Source organism: Eucyclogobius newberryi, unplaced genomic scaffold (genome assembly GCF_026437365.1).
Source record: "Eucyclogobius newberryi isolate DKJ021-1_F unplaced genomic scaffold, fEucNew1.0.hap1 SCAF_13, whole genome shotgun sequence".
Lineage (NCBI taxonomy): Eukaryota > Metazoa > Chordata > Actinopteri > Gobiiformes > Gobiidae > Eucyclogobius > Eucyclogobius newberryi.
Genome location: NW_027315757.1, coordinates 20798324 through 20823145, shown reverse-complemented (window position 1 = coordinate 20823145; position 24822 = coordinate 20798324). Strand labels below are relative to the sequence as shown.

At 42.1% G+C, this 24822-nt stretch overlaps 1 protein-coding gene across 1 annotated transcript in view; it reads right to left on the bottom strand.

Moving 5' to 3' along the window:
• Positions 1–24822, bottom strand: part of vat1 (vesicle amine transport 1) — a 73224-nt gene that overhangs the window by 46718 nt on the left and 1684 nt on the right. Inside the window, exon 2 of the mRNA XM_072442894.1 lies at positions 14173–14380. Within this exon, the coding sequence (XP_072298995.1) occupies positions 14173–14380 (208 nt within the window). The remainder of the gene's footprint in view (positions 1–14172; positions 14381–24822) is intronic.

Sequence of the window (24822 nt, the reverse complement as noted above, 5' to 3'; positions counted from 1 at the left end):
GAAATGAAAGATGTCAATGTTTGGTCACAGTCTCAATAATGGCCAATAATGGCGAATAATCGTTGAATCGTTATGTTTTTTCTCATAACAATAAGCAGTTCGCTTACTACTTTGACCCGCTTAAATATGTCGGGCGTGTCGTGAATCAAATACGAAACACAATATCTGACACAACACATACGGACTTGGCCCGGTGAATAAAAAGGAAAGAGGTGGACGTCATCGCTCGACCCAAATCTATGCAGGAATGCGTGGCGTGGGCGCGGCGGCAGGGACGGCGGCCAGGGTTCACAAACTACGGGCCGGTTCAGGGAGAGTTCATAGGGAAGGGAAGTTGGCACGGAATCCGAAATCCTGATGGCGAAGAACGTGCGCCGCCGGTGACAAAGAGGAGAGGAAAAGTAGAGGGAAAAGGAGGCGAGAAGGAGAGAAGAGCGAGGATATCTTGTGTTCACGGTGTTCATTTTGACAGTAAATACAGAGAAAGATAGTTTAGATTCATTAACTGTGTATTAAAGGTTGAAGGTTTTTCAAAATAAAATGCATAATCAAACAGAGCATGACCAGAGAGCCAAACGTCAATCAAAAAATGAACAAACATCTACTAAAAATTTAAACAAAAGTATAAAAACAGTCCAGAGTCGGTCAAATTTGTCCTTTTCCAAATTAAGTTCAACTGTTATCTTTTCCATGTGTCCATTTCCTGTTGTGATGTCAGTCCAGTCCTCGGTCGTCGGGGGATTTTGCGTCATCCATTTCTTTGTTTATGGCTTTTTTTCCCGCTGTCAAAAGTACATTCCAAAAGGTATCCACTCACTGTGTCCACGGCAGGAGATTAAAGGCCCAAGTACGTCGTTCCAAAACTGTCTTCAGAGCATCCTTAATTTCAATAACTTGTTTTTATTAAGGAGACAATAATTTCAAGTTTAATGCACGGCAAAAAAGGCGACTCCATCGTTATTTATAAATCTGTGCGGCTAAAAAACACAAGCTTTTTGGCACTTTTGCGGTAAATACAGCCGGGTTTCTGCTCTGTGTCCGGCAGAAACGCAGCTGTAACGTTTGAACGGAGCGATTCAGAAAGAAAACCCTCTCGTCTCTCGCTAAACTCGCTCGTTATTGTCGTTTTGTCGGTAATCCGCAGATAAATGTCCCGTTTGAATTGCGTAAGAGTCGGATTGTAGGACGTTTGTAGGAGCCGTGACGTCCGCTGGTCGGTGTTGCGCCTTTGGATTTAAGAACGTCAAGGTTTTTTTCTTTCTTTTATTGCAACCACTGAATACAATCTAGCTAGACAAGTTTAATGCCAACACATTTTCACTCAAAGTAATCCATGAAGACAAACGGGTAACGCCAGAAAAGTTATAAACTTTAAAGCCAGTTCTGTATTGTTTATTATTATTATATCACACAGACAAGAGAGAGTGTATAAGATTATAAGTATTATTTGAATTGAGCGCAGTTTCTTTTGACATGTAGGTAAAAAAAAAAGGTTAAGAAGTTTTGTTTTTTTTAAAGGTTAAACAAAAAAAGGTTAAACAAAAAGGGTAAAAAAGGGTAAAAAAAAAGGTTCAAATCAAAATCAAAACTATATCGCTTGGAACAATATTTTCTCAGTACCAGTTTGCTTTGCCAAATTTTGGTACTTAACATTTCTTCCTGACACTGATTTTAGGTCTTTTTTGAAGTGCGAGTATGAGTAAAGGCGGGAGGAGACAAGAGCGAGGGGGGAGGAGACAGGAGCGAGGGGGGAGGAGACAGGAGCGACGGGGGAGGAGACAGGAGCGAGGGAGGAGGAGACAGGAGCGAGGGAAGAGGAGACAGGAGCGAGGGAAGAGGAGACAGGAGCGAGGAAAGAGGAGACAGGAGCGAGGGGGGAGGAGACAGGAGCGAGGGAAGAGGACGCAGATGTGGTGCTCGTAGTGGACGCGGGTGCGACGAGGGAGGAAGCACAAGCCGCTATTGTTCATGACGGGCGCAGAGCGGTGCCACGAGGGAGGCAGCTGAGGACGAATCATGCACCAGGCCTTACCTCATACGGGGGGAACAGGGAGGACGGAGAGAGGGGCAGAGAGAGGGGCAGAGAGAGAGGGCAGAGAGAGAGGGCAGAGAGAGGGCAGAGAGAGGGCAGAGAGAGGGCAAAGAGAACGAATCATGCACCAGGCCTTACCTCATACGGGGGGAACAGGGAGGACAGAGAGAGGGGCAGAGAGAGGGGCAGAGAGAGAGGGCAGAGAGAGAGGGCAGAGAGAGGGGAAAGAGAGGGCAAAGAGAGGGGCAAAGAGAGGGGCAAAGAGAGGGGCAAAGAGAGGGGCAGAGAGAGGGGCAGAGAGAGGGGCAGAGAGAGGGGAAAGAGAGAGGGCAAAGAGAGAGGGCAAAGAGAGAGGGCAAAGAGAGAGGGCAAAGAGAGAGGGCAAAGAGAGAGGGCAAAGAGAGGGGCAAAGAGAGGGGCAGAGAGAGGGGCAGAGAGAGGGCAAAGAGAGGGGCAAAGAGAGGGGCAGAGAGAGGGGCAAAGAGAGGGGCAGAGAGAGGGCAAAGAGAGGGGCAAAGAGAGGGGCAAAGAGAGGGGCAAAGAGAGGGGCAGAGAGAGGGGCAAAGAGAGGGGCAAAGAGAGGGGCAGATGAGGACAAATCATGCACCAGGCCTTACCTCATACGGGGGAAACACGGGGGGAAAAGGGAGGGCAGAGGGAGGAGCAGAGAGAGAGGGGCAGCGGTCAGCAGACAGAGTCACGGACCGGTCAGATGATGTGAGCAAGAGGTTAGGACAGAATAGCAAAAACATGGACGATACGTTAGGGCAGCAGGATTAATCACAATTTCAATGGACACAATTAGAGGAGGGCCATATATGTAAATGTGGATAATAATGTTGAATGTTGTTTTGAAGAAATACACGATTTGAATGTGAAATGTATCGTTTATTGTTTTAAAAAAAATCTACAAAAAGAGCTGATGTTTAGTTGTAAACGTTCAAATAAAAAGGTATAAAAAGGTGACACTTTTTAGGAGATCGATGGAACCAATCAGAGACTATTTAAATGTAATATTTAAAGTCAGTTTAATGATTTTAAAGCACTGGTTAAGGACTACTCACACTTACGGTGCTTTTGCTTTACATTATTTTATCCCATAATGTTTGTGTAAGTGTGTTTTTATGCATTTATTATGTTAAATTAAGGTTTATTGGCATTTTATTTGGAAATCCTGTGTTTGTTTCATCTGTATTTTGTTTTAAACATGGCATTCATGAAAAAGAGGTTCTCTCATTGGTGTTTCTCTGTATAAATAAATGTTTAGTTTTTTAAATGTTTTTTTGTATGTGATTAAATTTGACCGATGTTTCACATTTAATTCCCAACGAATATGTTTAAAGACATGTTTAAGAAGGGCTTGACAGAACATCCTCTGAATATCATTATCTGGGTTACTTCATAAAATAAAAAATAAATAAAATTAAAAAACAATATTTCTTTTTTTATATCGCACCGCCCCTAGATGCAATTAGCAAATCGCAAAGGTTACAGTTTTTAAAGTTCCATAATTCCCTCCACAAATAACAAATCATCCTGTTTTATTCTGGATAAAAACTGTACAAACATGTTCCAAAATAGATGTAGTGATTTTATTTGTCAGGTTAAGGTGACAAGGCCAATCTTTTTGAAAATGCCATATGGACATATTTAAGAATATGAAAACATAAATAGTAAAACTTTTATTCTTCACAATTTGTGCCGGCGTAACGCAAGTACACCTTGAAATAAATATAAATAAACAGCATAAGTAGAATTTCAGATGGAGAAAAAGTCTACAATATGAAATTACTACAACAAAACAATATATTTTCTGCCTTTTATTCGCCTTTTTTGCATCAACCGAGCAGACGTTTGCAAGGATACAACAATTGAACTTTCAAAATGTCAACTGCAGTTATATTTAGCAAATAAAACCTTGCCATTTTCTTAACTTAATCGCACCTAATTTAGTCGCATCGATCCCAGCGCGATCTCGTTACATCGACTCTTCACAGAATCACATTTTGCCTCGGCCTAAACTCTCTCTGTGCCAAAACGACTGAGGAATATTCCGCCCGTCCAGACAGAAGCCTCGATATCGGCCGCAGATAATGTAGATAATGTCATTGCGCAAACACCATTACATCCAATAAAGCGTCAATCGAAATGAATGATCTTTTTTTACCAGCGGCTGCCAGGAGCCAAATAAGACGACGAGTCTATAAACTGTGCTAATGATCTGTCAGATTATTGGTGTAAAATGGATGTGGAGCTCGTGACAGATTTTCTACCTTCAATTTTACAGCTGCAATGAAAAGAGATGTATTCTCTCTTTTGAATAGGCAAACGTCCTCAAAACGGCACAAATTAAATTAAAAGAAAAGAAACCTATGATGTTATTCGTGTTCTCTTTTATGTTTGTAGAAAATTAACAATTGTATTATGTGACAGTAAGAGGTTGGGATGTTATTTATTTATTTATTTTTTTGTAAAATCAAGAAATTATAGAAGGTCGTGATAATTTTCTTTTTAATATAAGAGGAAATATTACGATAACTGACAATACTGAAGACGCTTTAGCAGGGTAGAATACATTTTGAATCAAATTGTAAAGAAATAAAATGCTAAATGAATAAATAAATAGCACAATAAAACATGCAGATAATGAGTATAAATAAGAAGCCATAAATATATTATTCTACACATTGCAGCTCAAACGCAAAGGAAAATGTCCCTATAGTTTTGTGTTTTTATTTCTTTAGTGTTTTAAAACACTAAGACTAAACTTTGATTTGTAACGTACAAGGTGCACAGTGAACCAACACAGAGCAAAAGAGCAGAGCAAAATTACATAAATGTGTTATAAACTCATATTTTGCACAAATATAGTTAACAGATGTCACGTTTGTCCATATAGTCCTGTAGTGGTTCTTTTGACCTGGTTCAGTCCCTGGTTCAGTCCCTGGTTCAGTCCCTGGTTCAGTCCCTGGTTCAGTCCCTGGTTCAGTCCCTGGTTCAGTCCCTGGTTCAGTCCCTGGTTCAGTCCCTGGTTCAGTCCCTGGTTCAGTCCCTGGTGCTCTGCTCTCGTCATCCACAAAACGATACAAGATTTGACTCGACAAAACTGAAGAATGGAAGTGTGCAATATTCTGAAAGTCTCTGCTGACGATAGCGAGTGATAAAGTCGACGAACATGAACATAAACACACAGCATTTTTTGATCCGGTTGAACTTGATGTGGAGAATGTTAACTGATGAAACGGTGGCGTACCACAGTCCCAATGTGACGTTTGTCCCAGGACAGTTAAAAGAAGAGTTCAGATTAGCCTGAAGTGGCTTCAAAGCGAGATAGAACGTCCGCAACGATCCACAAGTTTCCAAAAGGGCGGGGCGATCTCTATGAACAGACAGCGTTTAAAAAGGGATTCATGCATTTTCCTCCACTCTACACAAAGGTGGAGGTGACAATGTCAGTTTGTCAGGGAGACATAGTTTTTGCTACTGTATTTTAAGATATAATATAGTTTACTCACATCAACAAGAAAAATAAATGCGTTTTTCACTTAATGCCATTCATTATGTCCTTTACAAACTATACCGCGCAGTGTTCAGTGCTGGTTATCAATGACAACGGTGTGGTTTCGTTTTGTGATGTCCTGCACCTTCAAGAGCTGTTCCAGGCCGGTCACCCGCCCGTCCCACGCCCTTCTCCTGGTTTCCTTTAGCCTACGACACAACATGTTTGTGCTTAACTTGCCGTCGTGGCTTCAGAGCTGCGCCGTGACACAGGATTGTTGGTTTACATGGAACTGAAAGTCACACGTTTCTTTAGCTTGTTAGAAGTAGTTAAAGTGTGTTGTTTTAACTACTATGAGCGCACCCTGGGTAATGGACAGGGTTGGAAGACACTGTGGCCTTCATGTCCTATCCCGCAATTTAAAGATATTTTAGGGTGTTTTTGGAAGATGTAAATTGCAAACAGTGTAGTCTGTAGGAGGTCAAGATTATTGATCATGATTATTCAAGAAACAACAACAGCAACAGCAACAGCAACAGCAACAGCAACAGCAACAGCAACAGCAACAGCAACAGCAACAGCAACAGCAACAGCAACAACAACAACAACAACAACAACAACAACAACAACAACAGATTAAATTAAGCCCTCTGTCAGTAGGGTATTCAACTCGCACCTCCGGGAGAGCTTCTCCCATGTCCCGGGGGAGGTTGGGGACATTGAGTCCGAGTGGACCATGTTCTCCGCCTCCATTGTTGATGCGGCTGCTCGGAGCTGTGGTCGCAAGGTCTCCGGTGCCTGTCGTGGCGGCAACCCCCGAACCCGGTGGTGGACACCGGAAGTAAGGGATGCCGTCAGACTGAAGAAGGAGGCCTATCAGGCCACTCTGGCTTGTAGGTCTCCGGAGGTCATCGACGGGTATCGGCAGGCCAAGCGAGCCGCGGCTCGTGCTGTCGCAGAGGAAAAAACCCGGGCCTGGGAGGAGTTCGGGGAGGCCATGGAGGAGGACTATCGGTCGGCACCAAAGAAATTCTGGCAAACCGTCCGGCGCCTCAGGAGGGGGAAGCAGTGTCTCACCAACACCGTTTACGGTGCGGGGTGGAGGCCTGCTGACCTCGACTGGGGATGTCGTCGGACGGTGGAAGGAATACTTTGAGGATCTCCTTAATCCCTCAGTCACGTCTTCCGAAGAGGAAGTAGAGACCGGGGACTCGGAGGCTGGCTCATCCATCACCCAAGCTGAAGTCACTGAGGTTGTTCGCAAACTCCTCGGTGGCAGGGCTCCGGGGGTGGATGAGATCCGCCCTGAGTACCTAAAGTATCTGGATGTTGTAGGACTGTCTTGGCTGACACGTCTCTGCAACATCGCGTGGCGTTCGGGGACCGTGCCTCTGGACTGGCAGACCGGGGTGGTGGTCCCTCTGTTCAAGAAGGGGGACCGGAGGGTGTGTTCCAACTACAGAGGGATCACACTCCTCAGCCTCCCGGGTAAGGTCTATTCCAAGGTACTGGAGAGGAGAATCCGACTGATAGTCGAACCTCGGATTCAGGAGGAGCAGATTGGTTTTCGTCCCGGTCGTGGAACACTGGACCAGCTCTATACCCTCCATCGGGTGCTCGAGGGTTCATGGGAGTTTGCCCAACCAGTCCACATGTGCTTTGTGGATCTGGAGAAGGCTTTCGACCGTGTCCCTCGGGGTGTCCTTTGGGGGGTGCTCCGGGAGTACGGGGTCCGGGGCCCTTTGCTCAGGGCTGTCCGGTCCCTGTATGACCGGAGCAGGAGTTGTGTTCGCATTGCCGGCAGTAAGTCAGACCTGTTCCCAGTGCATGTTGGACTCCGCCAGGGCTGCCCTTTGTCACCGGTTCTGTTCATAATTTTTATGGACAGAATTTCTAGGCGCAGTCAGGGGTCGGAGGGTGTCCGGTTTGGGGACCACAGGATCTCATCTCTGCTGTTTGCAGACGATGTTGTCCTGATGACTCCATCAAACCCGGACCTGCAACATGCACTGGGACGGTTTGCAGCCGAGTGTGAAGCGGCTGGGATGAGAATCAGCACCTCCAAATCCGAGGCCATGGTTCTCGACCGGAAAAAGGTGGCTTGCCCTCTCCAGTTGGGTGAGGTGTCCTTGCCCCAAGTGGAGGAGTTCAAGTATCTCGGGGTCTTGTTCACGAGTGAGGGAAGGATGGAGCGTGAGATCGACAGGCGGATCGGTGCAGCGGCTGCAGTGATGCAGTCGCTGCATCGGACCGTTGTGGTAAAGAGGGAGCTGAGCCGAAAGGCAAAGCTCTCTATTTACCGGTCGGTCTACGTTCCTACCCTCACCTATGGTCATGAGCTTTGGGTAGTGACCGAAAGAACAAGATCGCGGATACAAGCGGTCGAAATGAGTTTCCTCCGCCGTGTGGCTGGGCGCTCCCTTAGAGATAAGGTGAGGAGCTCGGCCACACGGGGGGAGCTCGGAGTAGAGCCGCTGCTCCTCCACGTCGAGAGGAGCCAGCTGAGGTGGCTCGGGCATCTGTTCCGGATGCCTCCTGGGCGCCTCCCTCGGGAGGTGTTTCAGGCATGTCCCACCGGGAAGAGGCCCCGGGGAAGACCCAGGACACGCTGGAGAGACTATGTCTCTCGGCTGGCCTGGGAACGCCTCGGGATCCCCCCGGAGGAGTTAGAGGAAGTGTCTGGGGAGAAGGAGGTCTGGGAGTCCCTGCTCAGACTGCTGCCCCGGAGATGATGACGACGACGACGACGACGACGACGACGACGACGACGACGACGACGACGACTTTTATTTTGAAATGCTGCATACTGGATGATGGTGATCTAATAAACACTGGGAATTAAGGATTTCACAATATTTCGTCATGGCAATAATCCTGAATAATAAAAGTTGTGACGTTTGTCTTTACAATATTTGTAACAATACATTTTGATAACGTCCACTGCAAAGAACAGAAACGTCTGAAATTGAACCCACAACCACACTTTATAAACACCACATACTACAGCCGTTCCAGTTCAGGGTGAATGAACATTTCAGTGCAGTGTGGTGCTTCGCTTTGAGGAAACTCCCTGGTTAACACGCTCATCTTTCCTGTTACAACAGACGACTTTGATCTGTAATCAGCTCGTTATTGGACAGAGCGAGGAGCGGGACCGTCACACCCACTGTCATACCACACTCAAACACCGGGGGATCCACTGAGCCCCCGCATCCAGGCAGCGACATGTGCACCGCCATGACACCATTCATGTGATATGCACAAGCTCAGGGTCAAAACAGGACCACAATGGGACCAAAACGGGACCAAAACAGGGATTAACAAGGTCTTTTTTATGTCTAACTCAAAATCAGGGCTAAACCAAGACTAAAGCATGATTTGAAAAGGACTAAATCAAGACTGCACGAGATTAAAACAAGAGTAGATTAAACTGAACCTCAACAGCCTGAACGTGAACAGCAGCGTCAAACCAGATCTTAGCAAGTTTAAGCCAAAGTCAAACACCAATACAAGGAAAAAGGAGGAGTAAAACTGGGCTAAACCAGGTCAAAACCAAAGATTAAGATTAAACAAGCACCTGACACCGATTTGATTTCATTTTCATTTCATTTTTATACAAGAACACTGTACTTCACCAGTAACTAGAACTAAACCAAGCACTAAACCAGAACCAAACCAAGTACTAAACAGGACTAAACCGAGGACTAAACAAAGCACTAAACCAGAACCAAACCAAGCACTAAACAGGACTAAACCAAGTACTAAACAGGACTAAACCGAGGACTAAACCAAGCTCTAAACCAGAACCAAACCAAGCACTAAACAGGACTAAACCAAGTACTAAACAGGACTAAACCGAGGACTAAACAAAGCACTAAACCAGAACTAAACCAAGTACTAAACAGGACTAAACCAAGCACTAAACCAGAACTAAACCAAGTACTAAACAGGATTAAACCGAGGACTAAACAAAGCACTAAACCAGAACCAAACCAAGTACTAAACAGGACTAAACCAAGTACTAAACAGGACTAAACCGAGGACTAAACAAAGCACTAAACCAGAACCAAACCAAGCACTAAACAGGACTAAACCAAGTACTAAACAGGACTAAACCGAGGACTAAACCAAGCTCTAAACCAGAACCAAACCAAGCACTAAACAGGACTAAACCAAGTACTAAACAGGACTAAACCGAGGACTAAACAAAGCACTAAACCAGAACTAAACCAAGCACTAAACAGGACTAAACCAAGTACTAAACAGGACTAAACCGAGGACTAAACAAAGCACTAAACCAGAACCAAACCAAGCACTAAACAGGACTAAACCAAGTACTAAACAGGACTAAACCGAGGACTAAACCAAGCTCTAAACCAGAACCAAACCAAGCACTAAACAGGACTAAACCAAGTACTAAACAGGACTAAACCGAGGACTAAACCAAGCTCTAAACCAGAACCAAACCAAGCACTAAACAGGACTAAACCAAGTACTAAACAGGACTAAACCGAGGACTAAACAAAGCACTAAACCAGAACTAAACCAAGTACTAAACAGGACTAAACCAAGTACTAAACAGGACTAAACCGAGGACTAAACAAAGCACTAAACCAGAACCAAACCAAGCACTAAACAGGACTAAACCAAGTACTAAACAGGACTAAACCGAGGACTAAACAAAGCACTAAACCAGAACCAAACCAAGCACTAAACAGGACTAAACCAAGTACTAAACAGGACTAAACCGAGGACTAAACCAAGCTCTAAACCAGAACCAAACCAAGCACTAAACAGGACTAAACCAAGTACTAAACAGGACTAAACCGAGGACTAAACAAAGCACTAAACCAGAACTAAACCAAGTACTAAACAGGACTAAACCAAGCACTAAACCAGAACTAAACCAAGTACTAAACAGGATTAAACCGAGGACTAAACAAAGCACTAAACCAGAACTAAACCAAGTACTAAACAGGACTAAACCAAGTACTCAACAGGACTACACCGAGGACTAAACCAAGCACTAAACCAGAACCAAACCAAGTACTAAACAGGACTAAACCAGAACTAAACTAAGCACCGAACATGACTAAACCAACCACTAAACCAGAACTAAACAAAGTACTAAACTCGGCACTAAACCAGGACTAAACCAAGCCCTAAACCAGGTCAGATCCTTAAGAATATTACAGGTCTAAATCAGAATAAAAACAAAGACCAAATTCCACGCAAAGCCAAAACTATCCACAGACGTACCAAGGACTGACCGAGGACTCAACCAAGCCTAAACAAGGACAAACCAAGCAGTAAACCGGGTCTAAACTGGGTCTAAACAGTGTCTAAACAGTGTCTAAACAAGGTCTAAACAAGGTCTAAACAAGGTCCAAACAGTGTCTAAACCGGGTCCAAACAGTGTCTAAACCGGGTCTAAACCGAGCAGGTCTGCTGAACATGACGTGGCTCTTCTCCCAGCGAGCCGCGGCGCAGCGTCCCGATAATGGATCACAGATGTACAGTAGAGTGAAGACAACTCCTCGGTCAGAGCCGCACGAGCGTTTCCGCAGCTTCCCATTTGTGTTTTCTGCGGCGCCGACGTCCGGGGCAGATGGAGAGGCGAGGCTGGCACCGAGCCCGAACGAAAACGGAGACCAGGGAACGTGTCCGGGGCCCACATCCGTCTGACAGCAGGTGACGCGGTACTACCGCGGTCTGAACTACTACAGTATGCTCAGATCTACACCTATATATCATTTATGGTTCAGGATCTGCTTCCATCGCCATAGCATTTCAGGCGTTAGCGTCCACAAAAACACATTGGTCACAGTGACAGTTTTAGCTAAAGTGGATCTCAATCGTCCTTTTTGTTTCCCTTGTTGATAATGACGATCTTTGCACATTTATTAGGCCCGTTTAAGGATTGATACATGAAAATACTGCTGATAAAAGAGGTCATTTGATACCGTCCAGTGCATATTATCAAAAACAGAATACTGCAGTTGAATCACATTTGTATCGCACGCTCGGCTTTCGGAAATACGGCAAAACAAAGAGTAAATTGTACAAATCGGACAAATTAACCCTTCACGTTTTGCTCCCTTCTTGAAATCGTTTTGCGTGTCACGTTTGTCCGCCCGTTCTCTGTACTTATACTCCCAGAACTATTTGACGAGGATGTATTTCGGTTGAATTTAACATGACTTTTACACATTCGATTGGCTGCACATCGATAGATACGCTGCTTCAACCGTTTACATTTCTTGAACCTCAGATAAGAAAATGACAAGTCACTATAATCCCCTTTGTGATTCCAAATATCGATGTGCCGATAGTGAAGAAGTGAGTAATGTTTTAGAGTTTGAGTTATTTTAATGTTGTAACTGTGCTGCCTTTTGACCAGGGCTCCCGTGTAAAAGAGGTTCTTATTCTCAATTGGACTATCCTGGTTAAAATAAAAAAAATAAAAAATGGAATAAATAAGATAGATAAATAAAATAAGAAATACAAATTAAAAAAAAAAAAAAAAAAAAAAGATAAAAATAAAATAAAAAAATAAATAAATAAAATAAACAATTTGAATAAAAATTAAAATGCAAAATAAATAAATACAATTGAAAAGTTACTATTTCAATCTCCAAAAAATGCAGTTGTTTAATACATTTTTTATACATTTCTGAAGTACATGTCTTATATTTTAGTTTATCTGCACATATATTATTTATTTGTTGATCAGTTCAAGCTGTGATAGAGCAAAAATAATGATAATGGTCTTTTAAAGACAACGTAAGATGTGTTATTATAGTAGAGCATTTCAATACAAAACTCATTGGTATCAGTATCAGATCGAGATTGCTGAAGTATTATTGTTATTGGAACTAAACAGTATTCACTATTGTCCTTCACTACTGTCAGTATAGTGTATGCAGAAGAAGTTCCTCCAATGGGACGGATCCAGTTACCTCCACGACGTCCTAGATAGAGAACATCGTCCTCAAAAACATGATTTGGGAACGATTACTTTTGGCCGCTGCGTTCGAGTCCATCTGGCTCAAACCCCATGTCCCACACCCCAAAACAGGTGCCTCGACTCCCTGAGGCCCACGCACTCCCGTTCAGCACGACCTCTGACCCTTTGGCGCAGGTGTCAGGTGCTACGGCAACGCTCCACGGAGACGTCTCAAGACTGTAATTCATGGGAACGTCTCATAACTTATACATGGGAGAGGTTTGTGAAACAGGAGGTGCAGAAAAGCAAACGATACATAAGCGCTTTCGTCATGGAATAATACAAAAGTAACGTTTTTAGATAAGTTATTGGAGATGAATTCACTTTGGGTGTATCGAGGTGCAGCTATGAATTCACGCAGATGAAGGATAAATGGTTAATGTGATGTAAAATTTGTTTTAAAAGGGAAAAATATATGTACAAAGATAAGTTTTAATGTTGTTACGTAGAGCATATCACAGCGGTTTATGAACACAGTAAAACACAAATGCTTTTTCCACTGAAAGCTGTACTAGACGCACTAGGGGTGTCAATGTTTAAGTGCCTGATGATTCGATTCAGATTTTTGTTTATTGATTCAAAAACTACTTTAAATGACGTGTGAAACGCCCATTTAAAGGGGCATTTTACCCTGACGGCAAATGCAGCGGAAATACAGACGTCATTTAAATTCAATCAAATGTTAAGAATTGATCCAGAATCTTTAAGATGTTGACTCTCGATCCTTTTAAGAATAGATTTTGTTTTCAACACAATGACTAGATATTTCAGGGGACGTTTGTTAAACCACAGAGTCTCAACATCTGAAGTAATTAAAAAAGGCGAGATTTGGGAGTGGAGTGGGTTTAATACCCCTGGATTACAGGACTCAGTGTCATGACGACAGATTGAGGGCTTTTTAGAAAGACTTGTGAGATAAAGGCTCAGAGAGACTCAAGTTTGGTCACTTTGATGACTAAATGTATTGTGGGTTTTGTACTTTGTCTGGAATTTTCCACATTGTGGCATTAACCTTCCACCAGCAGGTGACGCCACCAAGCCAAGTTACAGGTCTGATCTGTGGAAAGGCAAGCCTGCTTATAATGAGAATATGTGATTTCCAAGATAGTTCTTGCTTTTAAATGACCAGTAATTGAATAAATGCAGGAAAGATGAGATTAATGCCAGACAAAGAGATAAGCATGAAATGATGTAGTGCCGTTCTTATTTAACTGAGAATGTGTGATCTGTTAAAGTAAAGATTGTAAAGTCAGTTGTATCTGGAGGTTTCGACTCTCATCCAAGAGTCATTCTCAATTTATGAGCCGAAATGTTTTGTTTTGCAGAGTCCAGATGATACAACTGGACGAATGAGGGATTACACAGACTTGTTCAAGTAAAAGGTTTTAAATGTGGTGGAAAAAATCCCCAAATAAACTTCTGTGAAAGTTACAAACTGTGCAGACAAGTCAAACAGAAACCTATTAAATATCATTATATCCATCGATTTAGCCAGGAAGCATTTTGATGTCAATATTATTTGGTAAATCAATAATCGTGGTAATCAGCACATAAGCATAAGACCTAAAAACACAATAAAGTGACACCTTATATTCTTAAACTTGATGGTTTTGTCAGTTTGTTGTGCGTCCTCACCTGCAGCAGAGTGGATGAGGACGCTCTGGTTGGGCCGCAGGTGTCCGAAGTCGAAGAGCATCATGTAGGCGGTGATGTAGTTGACGGGGAACGCCGCGGCCTCCTCGAAGCTCATGCCGTCCGGGATCAGGAAGGTGTGGTTCACCGGGGCCACCACCACCTCCTGCCACAGCCCGAACCGGCTCAGCACCATCACCTTGTCTCCGACCTACAACACACAGCAGAGGGCGGGTGTGAGGAAGAGGAGGAGGAGGACACGGGCATATACAAGCTTCATCACCACAGGATCCTGAATGGAAAACTTCATAGGAACGATACTGTGAGAGATGCATTAAAAACAGATATTTTACTGGCCCATCAAACGTAGCTTATGATGATGTAAAGTGCAATAAAAATGTGCACGACCTCGTCCCAAAAGCCCCATGACTCGTAGCCTTTCAATCGCTTTTCCTGCCATTCATTTAACTTACAAGTGCACTAGGTCACTCGTCTCATGATAATGTTGTTGCTTTGCCTGGAATGTTCCGCAGTATCAGCTTATTCACTTATTCAAACACAGCCGTTTTTATCAGCTGCGACTTGGCTTTGAGTCAGACGTGAGTCACTATTTTGATGACTTGAGACTTGATAAAATGGAATAAGACTTAATACGACTTGATTTGGACTTGTGAGGAAATAACTTTGGACTTGGGGCATTGGTCCTTTTTTATTGCCCAAAAATACTTAGGGCGAGACTGCAGGCAAAATGAATTTCCTTCTTCTTTTTTGTCAGTTTCTCAACACTTTCACGTGGAAACAATTGTCCAACCTCCTACAATGTTTTTATTATGTCATTTAATGCACTCGCATCCATACATTTACCTGGGACATTCTAACTTCAAAGGCTGTTTAATTAAGATGCATTTTTAATCACACAAAGATCATCCTTAAAGTCGCACCTACAAACATCAAACTTTACTTTTGCCACAACGTAAAGAAGAATTCATTTATATCTAATGCCGATTCAGTATATGGTGATATTGAATAAAGTAAAACAAATGGGTAACATTTTCGGCTAATTTTCTGTCAGATTTAGTTTACTCAAAAACTAAAGAAGATTTCAAAAGTCTCCTGGGTATTTTTTTGTATCTAATTTGTCAGCAACATAAATCAAGAAATGTAACCTGGCTTTGTGCTTTTTTCCAGATTTAAATGTCAAATATATTGGGGCAATTTGGGCCGTTTTTACACATAAAATGCCTCATTTCTACATGAAAACTGCATGATAAAAAACGTATTTTCTTGAGTAAACTAAAGGAGTTTCTTGAGTAAACTACCAGAGGCGTTTTAAACGTAAGATTCCTCTTCCCCTGCAGTGTCTCGCCTTAAGGGGACAGTGCCAGATCTTGAGCTCCTCTTGGACTGGACCTTCGCTGGAGGATATTACCTCCTTCACAAGGTTTGACAAAGGGGGAAAACCAAAGCACCCGAAGCAAACCCACCCAGACACGAGGAGAAACATGCAAACGCCACACGGAAAGACCCTGGAGTTGAACCCAATCTCTCAGTCATCCAGTTCCAGTAGTTGTAGACACTACTGAAAGACTGCGTTTGCTGCACAACCTTTATTACAAAAAGACAGTGGCACTTCAGTTTCGCATGTGGCTTCATAGTGTGATCTGCCATGGCTGCATGTGCCGAGCATAAAACCAGGAACAGTAGATGAAGTGCTTCACGACATGCAAACACTCAGCCACATCATCCTCCAAACGAACAGATACCAAAAGGCCACGAGCAAAAAGAAGAAAAAAAAAACAAGCGGGGCATTGACGCGGCGCCGAGTGAGATGGTGGTAACCAAGGCAGCACTGGTTTCAAAGAGGAGGAAAAAAACAAAAAAAGAAACACTGAACCGCTGAGGAATTAGGTCAGGGATAAAGCGGTCAATTTAACCAAGCGGGAATTGTTTTTGTCGGGAGCAACGAGTGGAGGACGCTGGATTGTCAAGAGAGCAAAACAAAGGCACATGACCAGTAGAAGGGACAAGGTACTTAAACGACACAGATACACGGATAGAAATACAGGTAATAAGGATGCAAAAACTAATCCACTGTATTTGGACTACTATGAATGAGGAAAATGACTGACTAAAATAAAGACTACAAGTAATTGTTCACTAATCTAATCATTATGTGGAGTTTTTCCTAATAAAGAAAGTGGCATTGTTAAATCAAAATGTCAGAAATGTGTTATTTTAAATGTACCCTCTGTGTAAAAGTAGTTAATCAACATATGTTCACATTTATCTGGTTAAACTGTGTATTAAACATCTTTATAATAATTGTTGACTAATCGACTACTGAAATAATCATATTGTGAGCTAAAGATTTTGTGATTCTAAAAAGCGGGTAACTATGTTTTAGTTTTATTATTGATGCACATTCAACCATTATTTTTAGTATTACTGTATGTTTTTGATAGATTTTGAATGCTCTTTTGTATTGTAAACTAAAAGGACATGAAACCGTTGCTTTGCAGGGCTTTCAAAATTGTTGACATTTTTCCAGCAGAAGGTTAGAAAATCAAACAATGAAACAGTGGCAGGTCAATAACAGAGAAGCAATTCAGCAAATGGAGATCGGTCCCGGAGCAGCTCCTTCTCGGCGAAGAAAGAGGAGCCCGGGAAGAGTAGAGTAGTAACTAGAAGATATTCAATTTCTACACCGTTTTTCAGCTTTAGATTCTTGAGAGAGTAAACGCCTTGTAAACGAAAGCTATTGCACAAAGGCTCAACATCTCCACCACACACGTCCGCTAAACCCTTCAAAAATCACAGAAATCAATATCGTTTTTGGACCTACAGAAGACCAGATTTTAGACATTAGATGGGAGCCGTGTTTCCGAATCAACTGGAAATCACTGGAAATCGACTGAACCGTAGTTCCACCGCGCGTCTCCAGAAGGCGTCCCAAACCGTTTCCCATCGATTCTGTATTCTCTGTATTCTCCGATCAACCGACCAGAGGTAAACATCCCTTTGCCTCGGGCGGCGTCCAATCAGAAGAGCCCGTTCGAGGGACACGGGAAGCCGAGACGAAAGCGTTATTATAATCCACTTCCTGTTTTGCTGCTCGGCCTTATCCGAACCCGGCCCACGGAGCTCAGACCACCCAAACGCCGTCCAGCCCCCACACTTCTCCTCTTCCCCTCTTTCTCTTTCACTTCCTGTCTGCTTTTCCTCGAACATATTTGGAACGTCTTCCTTCCCCTCGTCGCTCTGTCTTGTCTGTGTCTATCCGAACTCTCTGCTTCTCTTTGGCAGAGAGAGCGGCCCGGTTCTGCTTTGTCCGCGCAATTCATGGGATCGAGATTATGGTTGTCAAAAGTATAGATTCCCAGATACTAAGCAGTATCGAAACTATATACTCTTTTCCTTTAGATTTCAAGTTCTAATTTAGTTCAATATCAGTTTCATGTAAAAGTAATATCGAAGAGAACTAATATATTATATATATATATATATATATATATATATATATATATATATATATATATATATATATATATATATATATATATATATATATATATATATATATATATATATATATATATATATATATATATATATATATATATATATATATATATATATATATATATATATATATATATATATATATATATATATATATATATATATATATATATATATATATATATATATATATACACATACATACACACACACAAACGTTTGATCTCTTTTTTGGTATTAAAATTAGTATAAAGTATTGAAAAAGGATCTAGTAATTCATATAAAAGATTCAGTAATACATATATAAATATAAAGACAATATATCAATAAATGTTGCTTCATATCAATTGTATAAGCAGCTGATTGTGAGGTGTAACTTAATTAAACTTCTTTCTTTGAAGTCTTGAATGCATAGCTAAACACTAAAGCTGCAACAGGTTAATGGATTAATCACAACTAATCGATCATTTAAATAATCCTTAACAAGTTTAGTAGTTAAAAAAAAATCGTTAAATGGTTTGTGTAAGTGTTCCAAATCATGCCCAGAGCTGAGAAAAGAACTTTTATCACACATTGGGCCGCAATTGTCTGAAATGGAGACAGAAAATGTGTATATTTAGTGTATTTGATGAAAACGCTCCTCAAACAGCTTCACTTCACAGCATCATCTTGGTTAATATCAGCAAAAGATCTTTTCATCGTGCGACTTTTGCGCTTGAAATAAGAATCAATCAAAAAAGAGGGATCGCTAGACTAACCGACTAGCAAAACAATCGTTAGTCGCAGCTCGACTTTTAACCACTGATTTATTCGCCGAGAGCATTTTGAGATCGCTTGTGACGGTCCGCACGCCTTCGTTCTCTTTCGCCGTCGTCTCCCTTCCCGCCCTCGTTTTGTCACTGACGTGTGAAAAGCGTGCCGTCTCGCCTCTCTCTCGTCGCAGACACAAAAACAAAGGGCCCGTCTTCTCTTCTGACACGTTCCTGCCCTCGTCAAAGAGCTGCGTCCTCTGCAACCGTCTGGAACCGTCTGGAACCGTCTGGAACCGTCTGGAACCGTCTGGAACCGTCTGGAACCGTCTGGAACCGTCTGGAACCGTCTGGAACCGTCTGGAACCGTCTGGAAGTCTGTTCTCTTCTAACGGAGTTGTGTAGCCGTTAAAACTTCAGTGTCGTAAACTGCTACTGTCTTTTCCGTCATTTCTTCTGGATTTAAGGAAGTTGAACACGTACATTATCGCAGGTAGAGATGGGATGTATTAGTTTGGTTAACTAGGGCGGTCACTAATGATTTTATTTTGGTAATACATTTATTTTTGATAAGACAACTAGTCAAACCGTTATTTCCATTTGTACATAAAGACTTTAAACTACACCATCAACCAAAAACGAAGGTTAAAACACCGTGACTGAAGGCTTCCAGATGGAGAATATTTACAAAATAAAAGGATTTTATTGAAAATCTGAGATAGATTATTCTTTTTTTGACATTTTTATTTAATAATGCTTCTTTTCCTATGCGTTTTAGAGTGTGTATAGTGCGATTATGATTATTTTAATAGCCGACTAGTCACTTACTTTGATTAAGCGTCGCCCCCCCGTACACACAGGCAACTAAAAACATTACGGACATACCTAAATAAATAGTTGGATCGGGGAAATTAAGATGACATAATGCATTTTATTCAAACCTCTCGCGCAGCTTTAACTGAATGCTTTGGCGTAATAATAATTCCCTTTCTTTTGAATATGAGTCACTGTAAAATGATTCATCCAAACGCACGGGTGGCTACTTTTTCACAATCCCCCGTGTTCGGCACGTGAGTTACCGTCTACAGAAGCTGAGAAGGGACAAACCGAGGCCAGACTGCCGGCCTTGAGACACCAAAGTTGCGACATGTTTGCAGCGTGACACGTAGACACACTCGCGTTTCCCTTATCTGTCCCGGTGTCACTGGAGGTAGTGGGAGCTCGACTCTGCTGAGCGAGAATGTTCGAAGGAGATAAATGAAAACTGACGCATCGGACGGTGATTCAATTGTGGAGCAAGCGGTCATTCCAGTCAGCTGCCTTGTGGCTTGTCGATTCAGCAAATATATTGAGAACTGGAGATCATCATTTCTGATCAGCGGTTTCTTTTGAAAGGGTCGAGTCAAATGGGTAAGCCAACAAATGTAAAAAATATACATTAAACCAGCAAAAAAGCATGAAACACCGCTGAGAAAAATAGGACTTTATCAAATATATTCCATTCAGCACCAGTCAGCTTTTTCAATCCCATTTTAAATAATTAAATCCGACTTTTGGCCAAATAGACAAAGCTAGATTAAGTGCAAACTGATGAAGCTTTTACTACAGGTTTGACTTAACCTGTAGTAAAAGACTTTAAAATCAGATTCCCAGATAATAATTGAAACAAAAATTTGTATTGTGCATTTATAAATCAATTAAAAGAGGGTGTGGAATTAACTAAAGCTCTAAAACCATCTCTATGAACCAAGCATATCATTATAAATTATATATATTTGTGCACTGACAAGACAATAATTATGTGTAAATTGCATATTTCTATGTTAAAAAGTCAAATAAATTCACAATTCCTTTCCAGATCTCCAGGAAACTCATTCCATACCCTCTCATTTCTGCTATGATCAATATATAATCCCAGTAAAGTCGACAAATAATCATAATAAATCTATATTTGAAATTCTATTGTCTAAATCAAACTGTTTAATGTTCAAATGTGATCAAATATTCACTGTTTAGTTGTGAATATCTTCTACAAAAGGTGATTTTAACACATGCGCACGACCACGCCCGGTTCTTCCCCTCGAAAACTGAAACGGGGCTCTCTGCGCTCGACAACACCAGGCCCCTCCCTCTTATGCAAATCAAAATAACAGGCCAGCAAAACGCATCTATCATCCGAAGCTAATGCGGTCAGACTCGATCTCCAAATGAAGGTGACGCAAGACGCTCCAGAGCCAAGATCGGGGCACTTAAGAGATTTGGGTCCATAATCACGTCCTGAAAAACGTTGTAAACAAGGTGAAAATGGCTGCCGTACATGTTAGAACTGTAAATGCCTGAATGTTGTTGGAAAAACGTATCATGGTGTTTAAAAGTACTCACTACTCACAGGGAAAGGCTTGACACTGGAGAAAGTAGCCCATTTGGAATTGTCCAACTGTTCATACATTTTGGACGGAGATCAATAAAGCACTAGAAATTATGTTCAACTTTAACTTTGCACTACCGGGTACTTGAAACCCACGTATCTGGGCCAAATGATGGAGGCGGCAGTACATTTACAGTGATTAAATTACATCGGAGGTAAATTAATTAAAAAGGTATTTTGAATTTCCAGGCAAGCAATGTCAGTAAGTTTGTGTTTCTATCACAAATGATGGAAATATATGGAATATTTTCTTGCCTTACAGTTGTATTTGAGCATCACAAAAAGTATAATTTGCGGTAAAGTGTTTAATATATCTGTAGATAAAAGAAAAAACTATTGCAGGGGTCAATATTTAGTGTATGTCAGCATTTGACCAGTAAAATCTGAATTTTTCCTTCATCAAAAATGCAAAATGTCTCAAAATATCCCATTACATAAACAAATAACGTAATATCAGAGTAAATAAAATAAAAAAAATAGTCTTACATTTGACAAAACCACCTTGATTTGTCATATTTTGTGATATTCTGGAGGTTAATCCCACTTTCTCCATTGAAATCACATGTTCCTCTTCACTATTGCCTCCATTTTCAGAATTTTCAATGTTTTTCTTTACAAACATTTAAAGCGACTGTAAAACCGCCTGCAATGGAAACAATAGATGGATCTTTGGAATTCTATCAAGCACTGGGCCATATGCCTCGCCAGACAAAAACATTTATATAGTCAATTTGAAATGACTCGTTCTCTAATCATTGGTATAAGACTCAAACTCGTATTCCTAAAAGCGCATTGGTCGATTTGTTGAAACGAGGAGAACAAGCAGACTCCTCACAGGTCCAGGAATCAAATTAGTAAAAATGAACTTACGTCAACATCTGAAAAACAAATGCGACTTGTAAATAAGCCAGTTTAAACTTGCATTTAAAGAAGACATGTTGTGCTTTTTTCCAGGTACTTATTGAACTGTAACATTAATAGATCACAATTCTACATTTTGTTCATTTTAAAAACAGCAACATTTTGTCTGCATCGCCACTTCAGAATAAAAACTGCGACTTCCTTGTTCAAAACTGCGGACACAGTGACATTTCACAGAAGCAGCGCATTGTCATTTACGTGGTTTTATTGTTGCAAAATGGCTCTGTGTCACATCTGAACCCGCCGTGACCCGGAGTCTGGGAGTCAGGAACAATCACGAGTAGTCTTAAGTACAAGGTTGAGGTGTTAGGGAAAACAGGAATTTTCTGAGTTCCAGATTGACAGGTTTTTACCATTCTCTAATTTTGACTTTACTTGGTGTATTTATATCTGTTGTACATAGAAATTATAGTTTCACACCAATCGCGCAGTTATTTGAGGAGAAAACGTGGAAAAAGCTGCAGAAAATGACAGGAAGTGACATCACACTAGGGCACTCATTAATATTATGCAGAATTTACACAATTTTTTGACTCTCTAAACATTAATTCAACAAAGCAAACTCGCTCTCATCCATTTTTATTTGTCAAATCAAAAAAGTTGTGACATTAGTTAGTGTTTGCTGGGTAATTTCCTAGTGTGATGTCAATTACAAACAGGAAGTGAAAGTAGAAACCTAAAAAATGTGCTATTCTGTGAAAACATTTTTAGAATTTTTCAGCAAAACTCAAAATATATTCATCTCAACTGCATTTTAGTTCAACGAGTCGCCTCAAATGCGCTACAGCACGGTCTTACTCAAACTTACGCATGAATCTGCAAAAACACAACGAGGGAAAACATTTTTTTTGCAGCGTGTAGCAACCACATCGTGAGTTATGACTGCGTGATGAGCGAGCGGAGCGAGGAAGCGGGGGTGAAGGAAATGCCGGACTGACAATGCGGGTCGTGGGGAGGTAATGGAGAACATATGGGTCCAGAAGTGAAAGCGAAGCCCGCAGTGAGGAAAGTGCTGATGGAGGGCGTCGGGGCCTGAACTGGTGTGAGGTTTCCCCTTCTCGCTTTCATCCCTCCGCCCCCTTCCCCTTTCTCTCTGCCCCTCCTATTCCTCGCCTCTCCCCGCTTTCACTCGGGTCAATTCAGGTGACGAGACCGTAGTGAAACTTTACAATTATGCGCTGGCCAAATGTTTGTCTTGGGCCAGAGTCAAACCGTTTAATAAAGTAAGAGCGTATGATGTAAGAGACTTCATTTATTTGATTTCACTGGATGCTATTGGGAGTCATAAATAACACGCACTTGTAATGGGCAAGATGCATTGTGATGTTTCCTGTATAGTTATATTTAAATGTGATCGTCGTGAAAATTGATTTAGAACGGTATTAATTCTGTGTCTACAACTGAATATCCTTCACAACGGATCATTTGGATCACACAGACATGGAAACGGATGCTTAAAATAAGTTAACTTTATTTTGCAAACTTCTTGAACTGAAGGAGTACAAGCGAACACGCCCTTGAAAAAAACAGTGAATATATCAGATGGCACTGTATCAAAATCGTAAATATTCTTAATTTTTGTATCCTGCTGCACTGGATAAGTTGTTTTGGGTCAAAAAGTAGTTGCACCACATGCATTTGCAGACTACTCCATAGTTACTTTGCAAACTCATTCAAAACGACTACTTTTCATGCTAGCGGCTGTTTGGCCATGGGATAATAGTCTGCAAGGTGGATCTCAAATAATAAAGCCATCTTATCTCGTGTTATCTCGTATGAACACAACTTGAAAACTCAGTATGAGCTTTAAATACAGACCCATGTTCCCCATATGCATTGGTCATGCATTAAAGAGCGTGATCACAAATGATGGACATCTTTTGGCTGATTACCTCTGAGCAAAGCGTTCATTGTTCTCGATGGGAGTCCCAAAAGGCTGCTACAGTCCATTAGTAAAGGTTCATTGAGACGTCAGCATGATGAAATTAATATCACATTTGACCACCCGCTGTTTATGTTACATTATCTAATGAAGTGGCATTCGTCGATTTCAGTGGGAGTATTGAGTAGACACACCCATGACTTATTAATGCAAGTGTGCACTGGGCAGCCAGAGCAGAGAGAGATTGGCCCTCTTGAAAAGCCTGTGCCACCGGGGTCAGCACATTGGCTCTGAGGCTGCTGCCAATAGATCTTAGAGATCTACCTCCATTAGGGAGATTGGCCCTTAATTGTATGGGCTCTGGGCTGGAGGGGACGTGGGATGTCCTGGTGACAGCTGTGTGCCGCCTGCGTCCATCAGACCTGACCTTTACACAGTCTGCTTTTTACTCACAAATGACCACTTAAACTACTGCCAAAGCACAGGGCAGAACACTGGGGTCTGCCATTGCCTGACCCCCCCTATATTCATGTTAAAATGTAGTGATTACTCATCACATCTCATCACATGAGGCTGGAACAACCACTGAATTTGCTCCACGCAGAGATTTTGACAGATCAGAATCAGAAAAGGTTTATTGCCATTGACAATGAACATAATTCACAAACATAGGAACTTGTCTTTGTGATTCAGTGCAACATAAAACAATGGTGCTTACCATAAAACATGAGGCTTCTTTCTTGCTTCCAACAAGTCCACTCCGGCCTCACACTCCCCGGCCTCACACTCCCCGGCCTCACACTCCCCGGCCTCACACTCCCCGGCCTCACACTCCCCGGCCTCACACTCCCCGGCCTCACACTCCCCGGCCTCACACTCCCCGGCCTCACACTCCCCGGCCTCACACTCCCCGGCCTCACAGGCCGCACTCCCGGCCTCACATGACCGGAGTGCCACACCCGCAGGAGCAGATTCACACTCTCACACATGACCACGTGAGCAGCGAAGTGTAATCAGGGCCTGACATTAAAAGTGTGAACATAGTGATCTTCAGCCGAGTGCGTGAGTCATCGCTGTTCATGTACTTCAATTAGCAGAGGCGTTGTCATGGAGATGCCATGCAGCCATCAGCCAGCGCCTCCCTGCGTGACTCA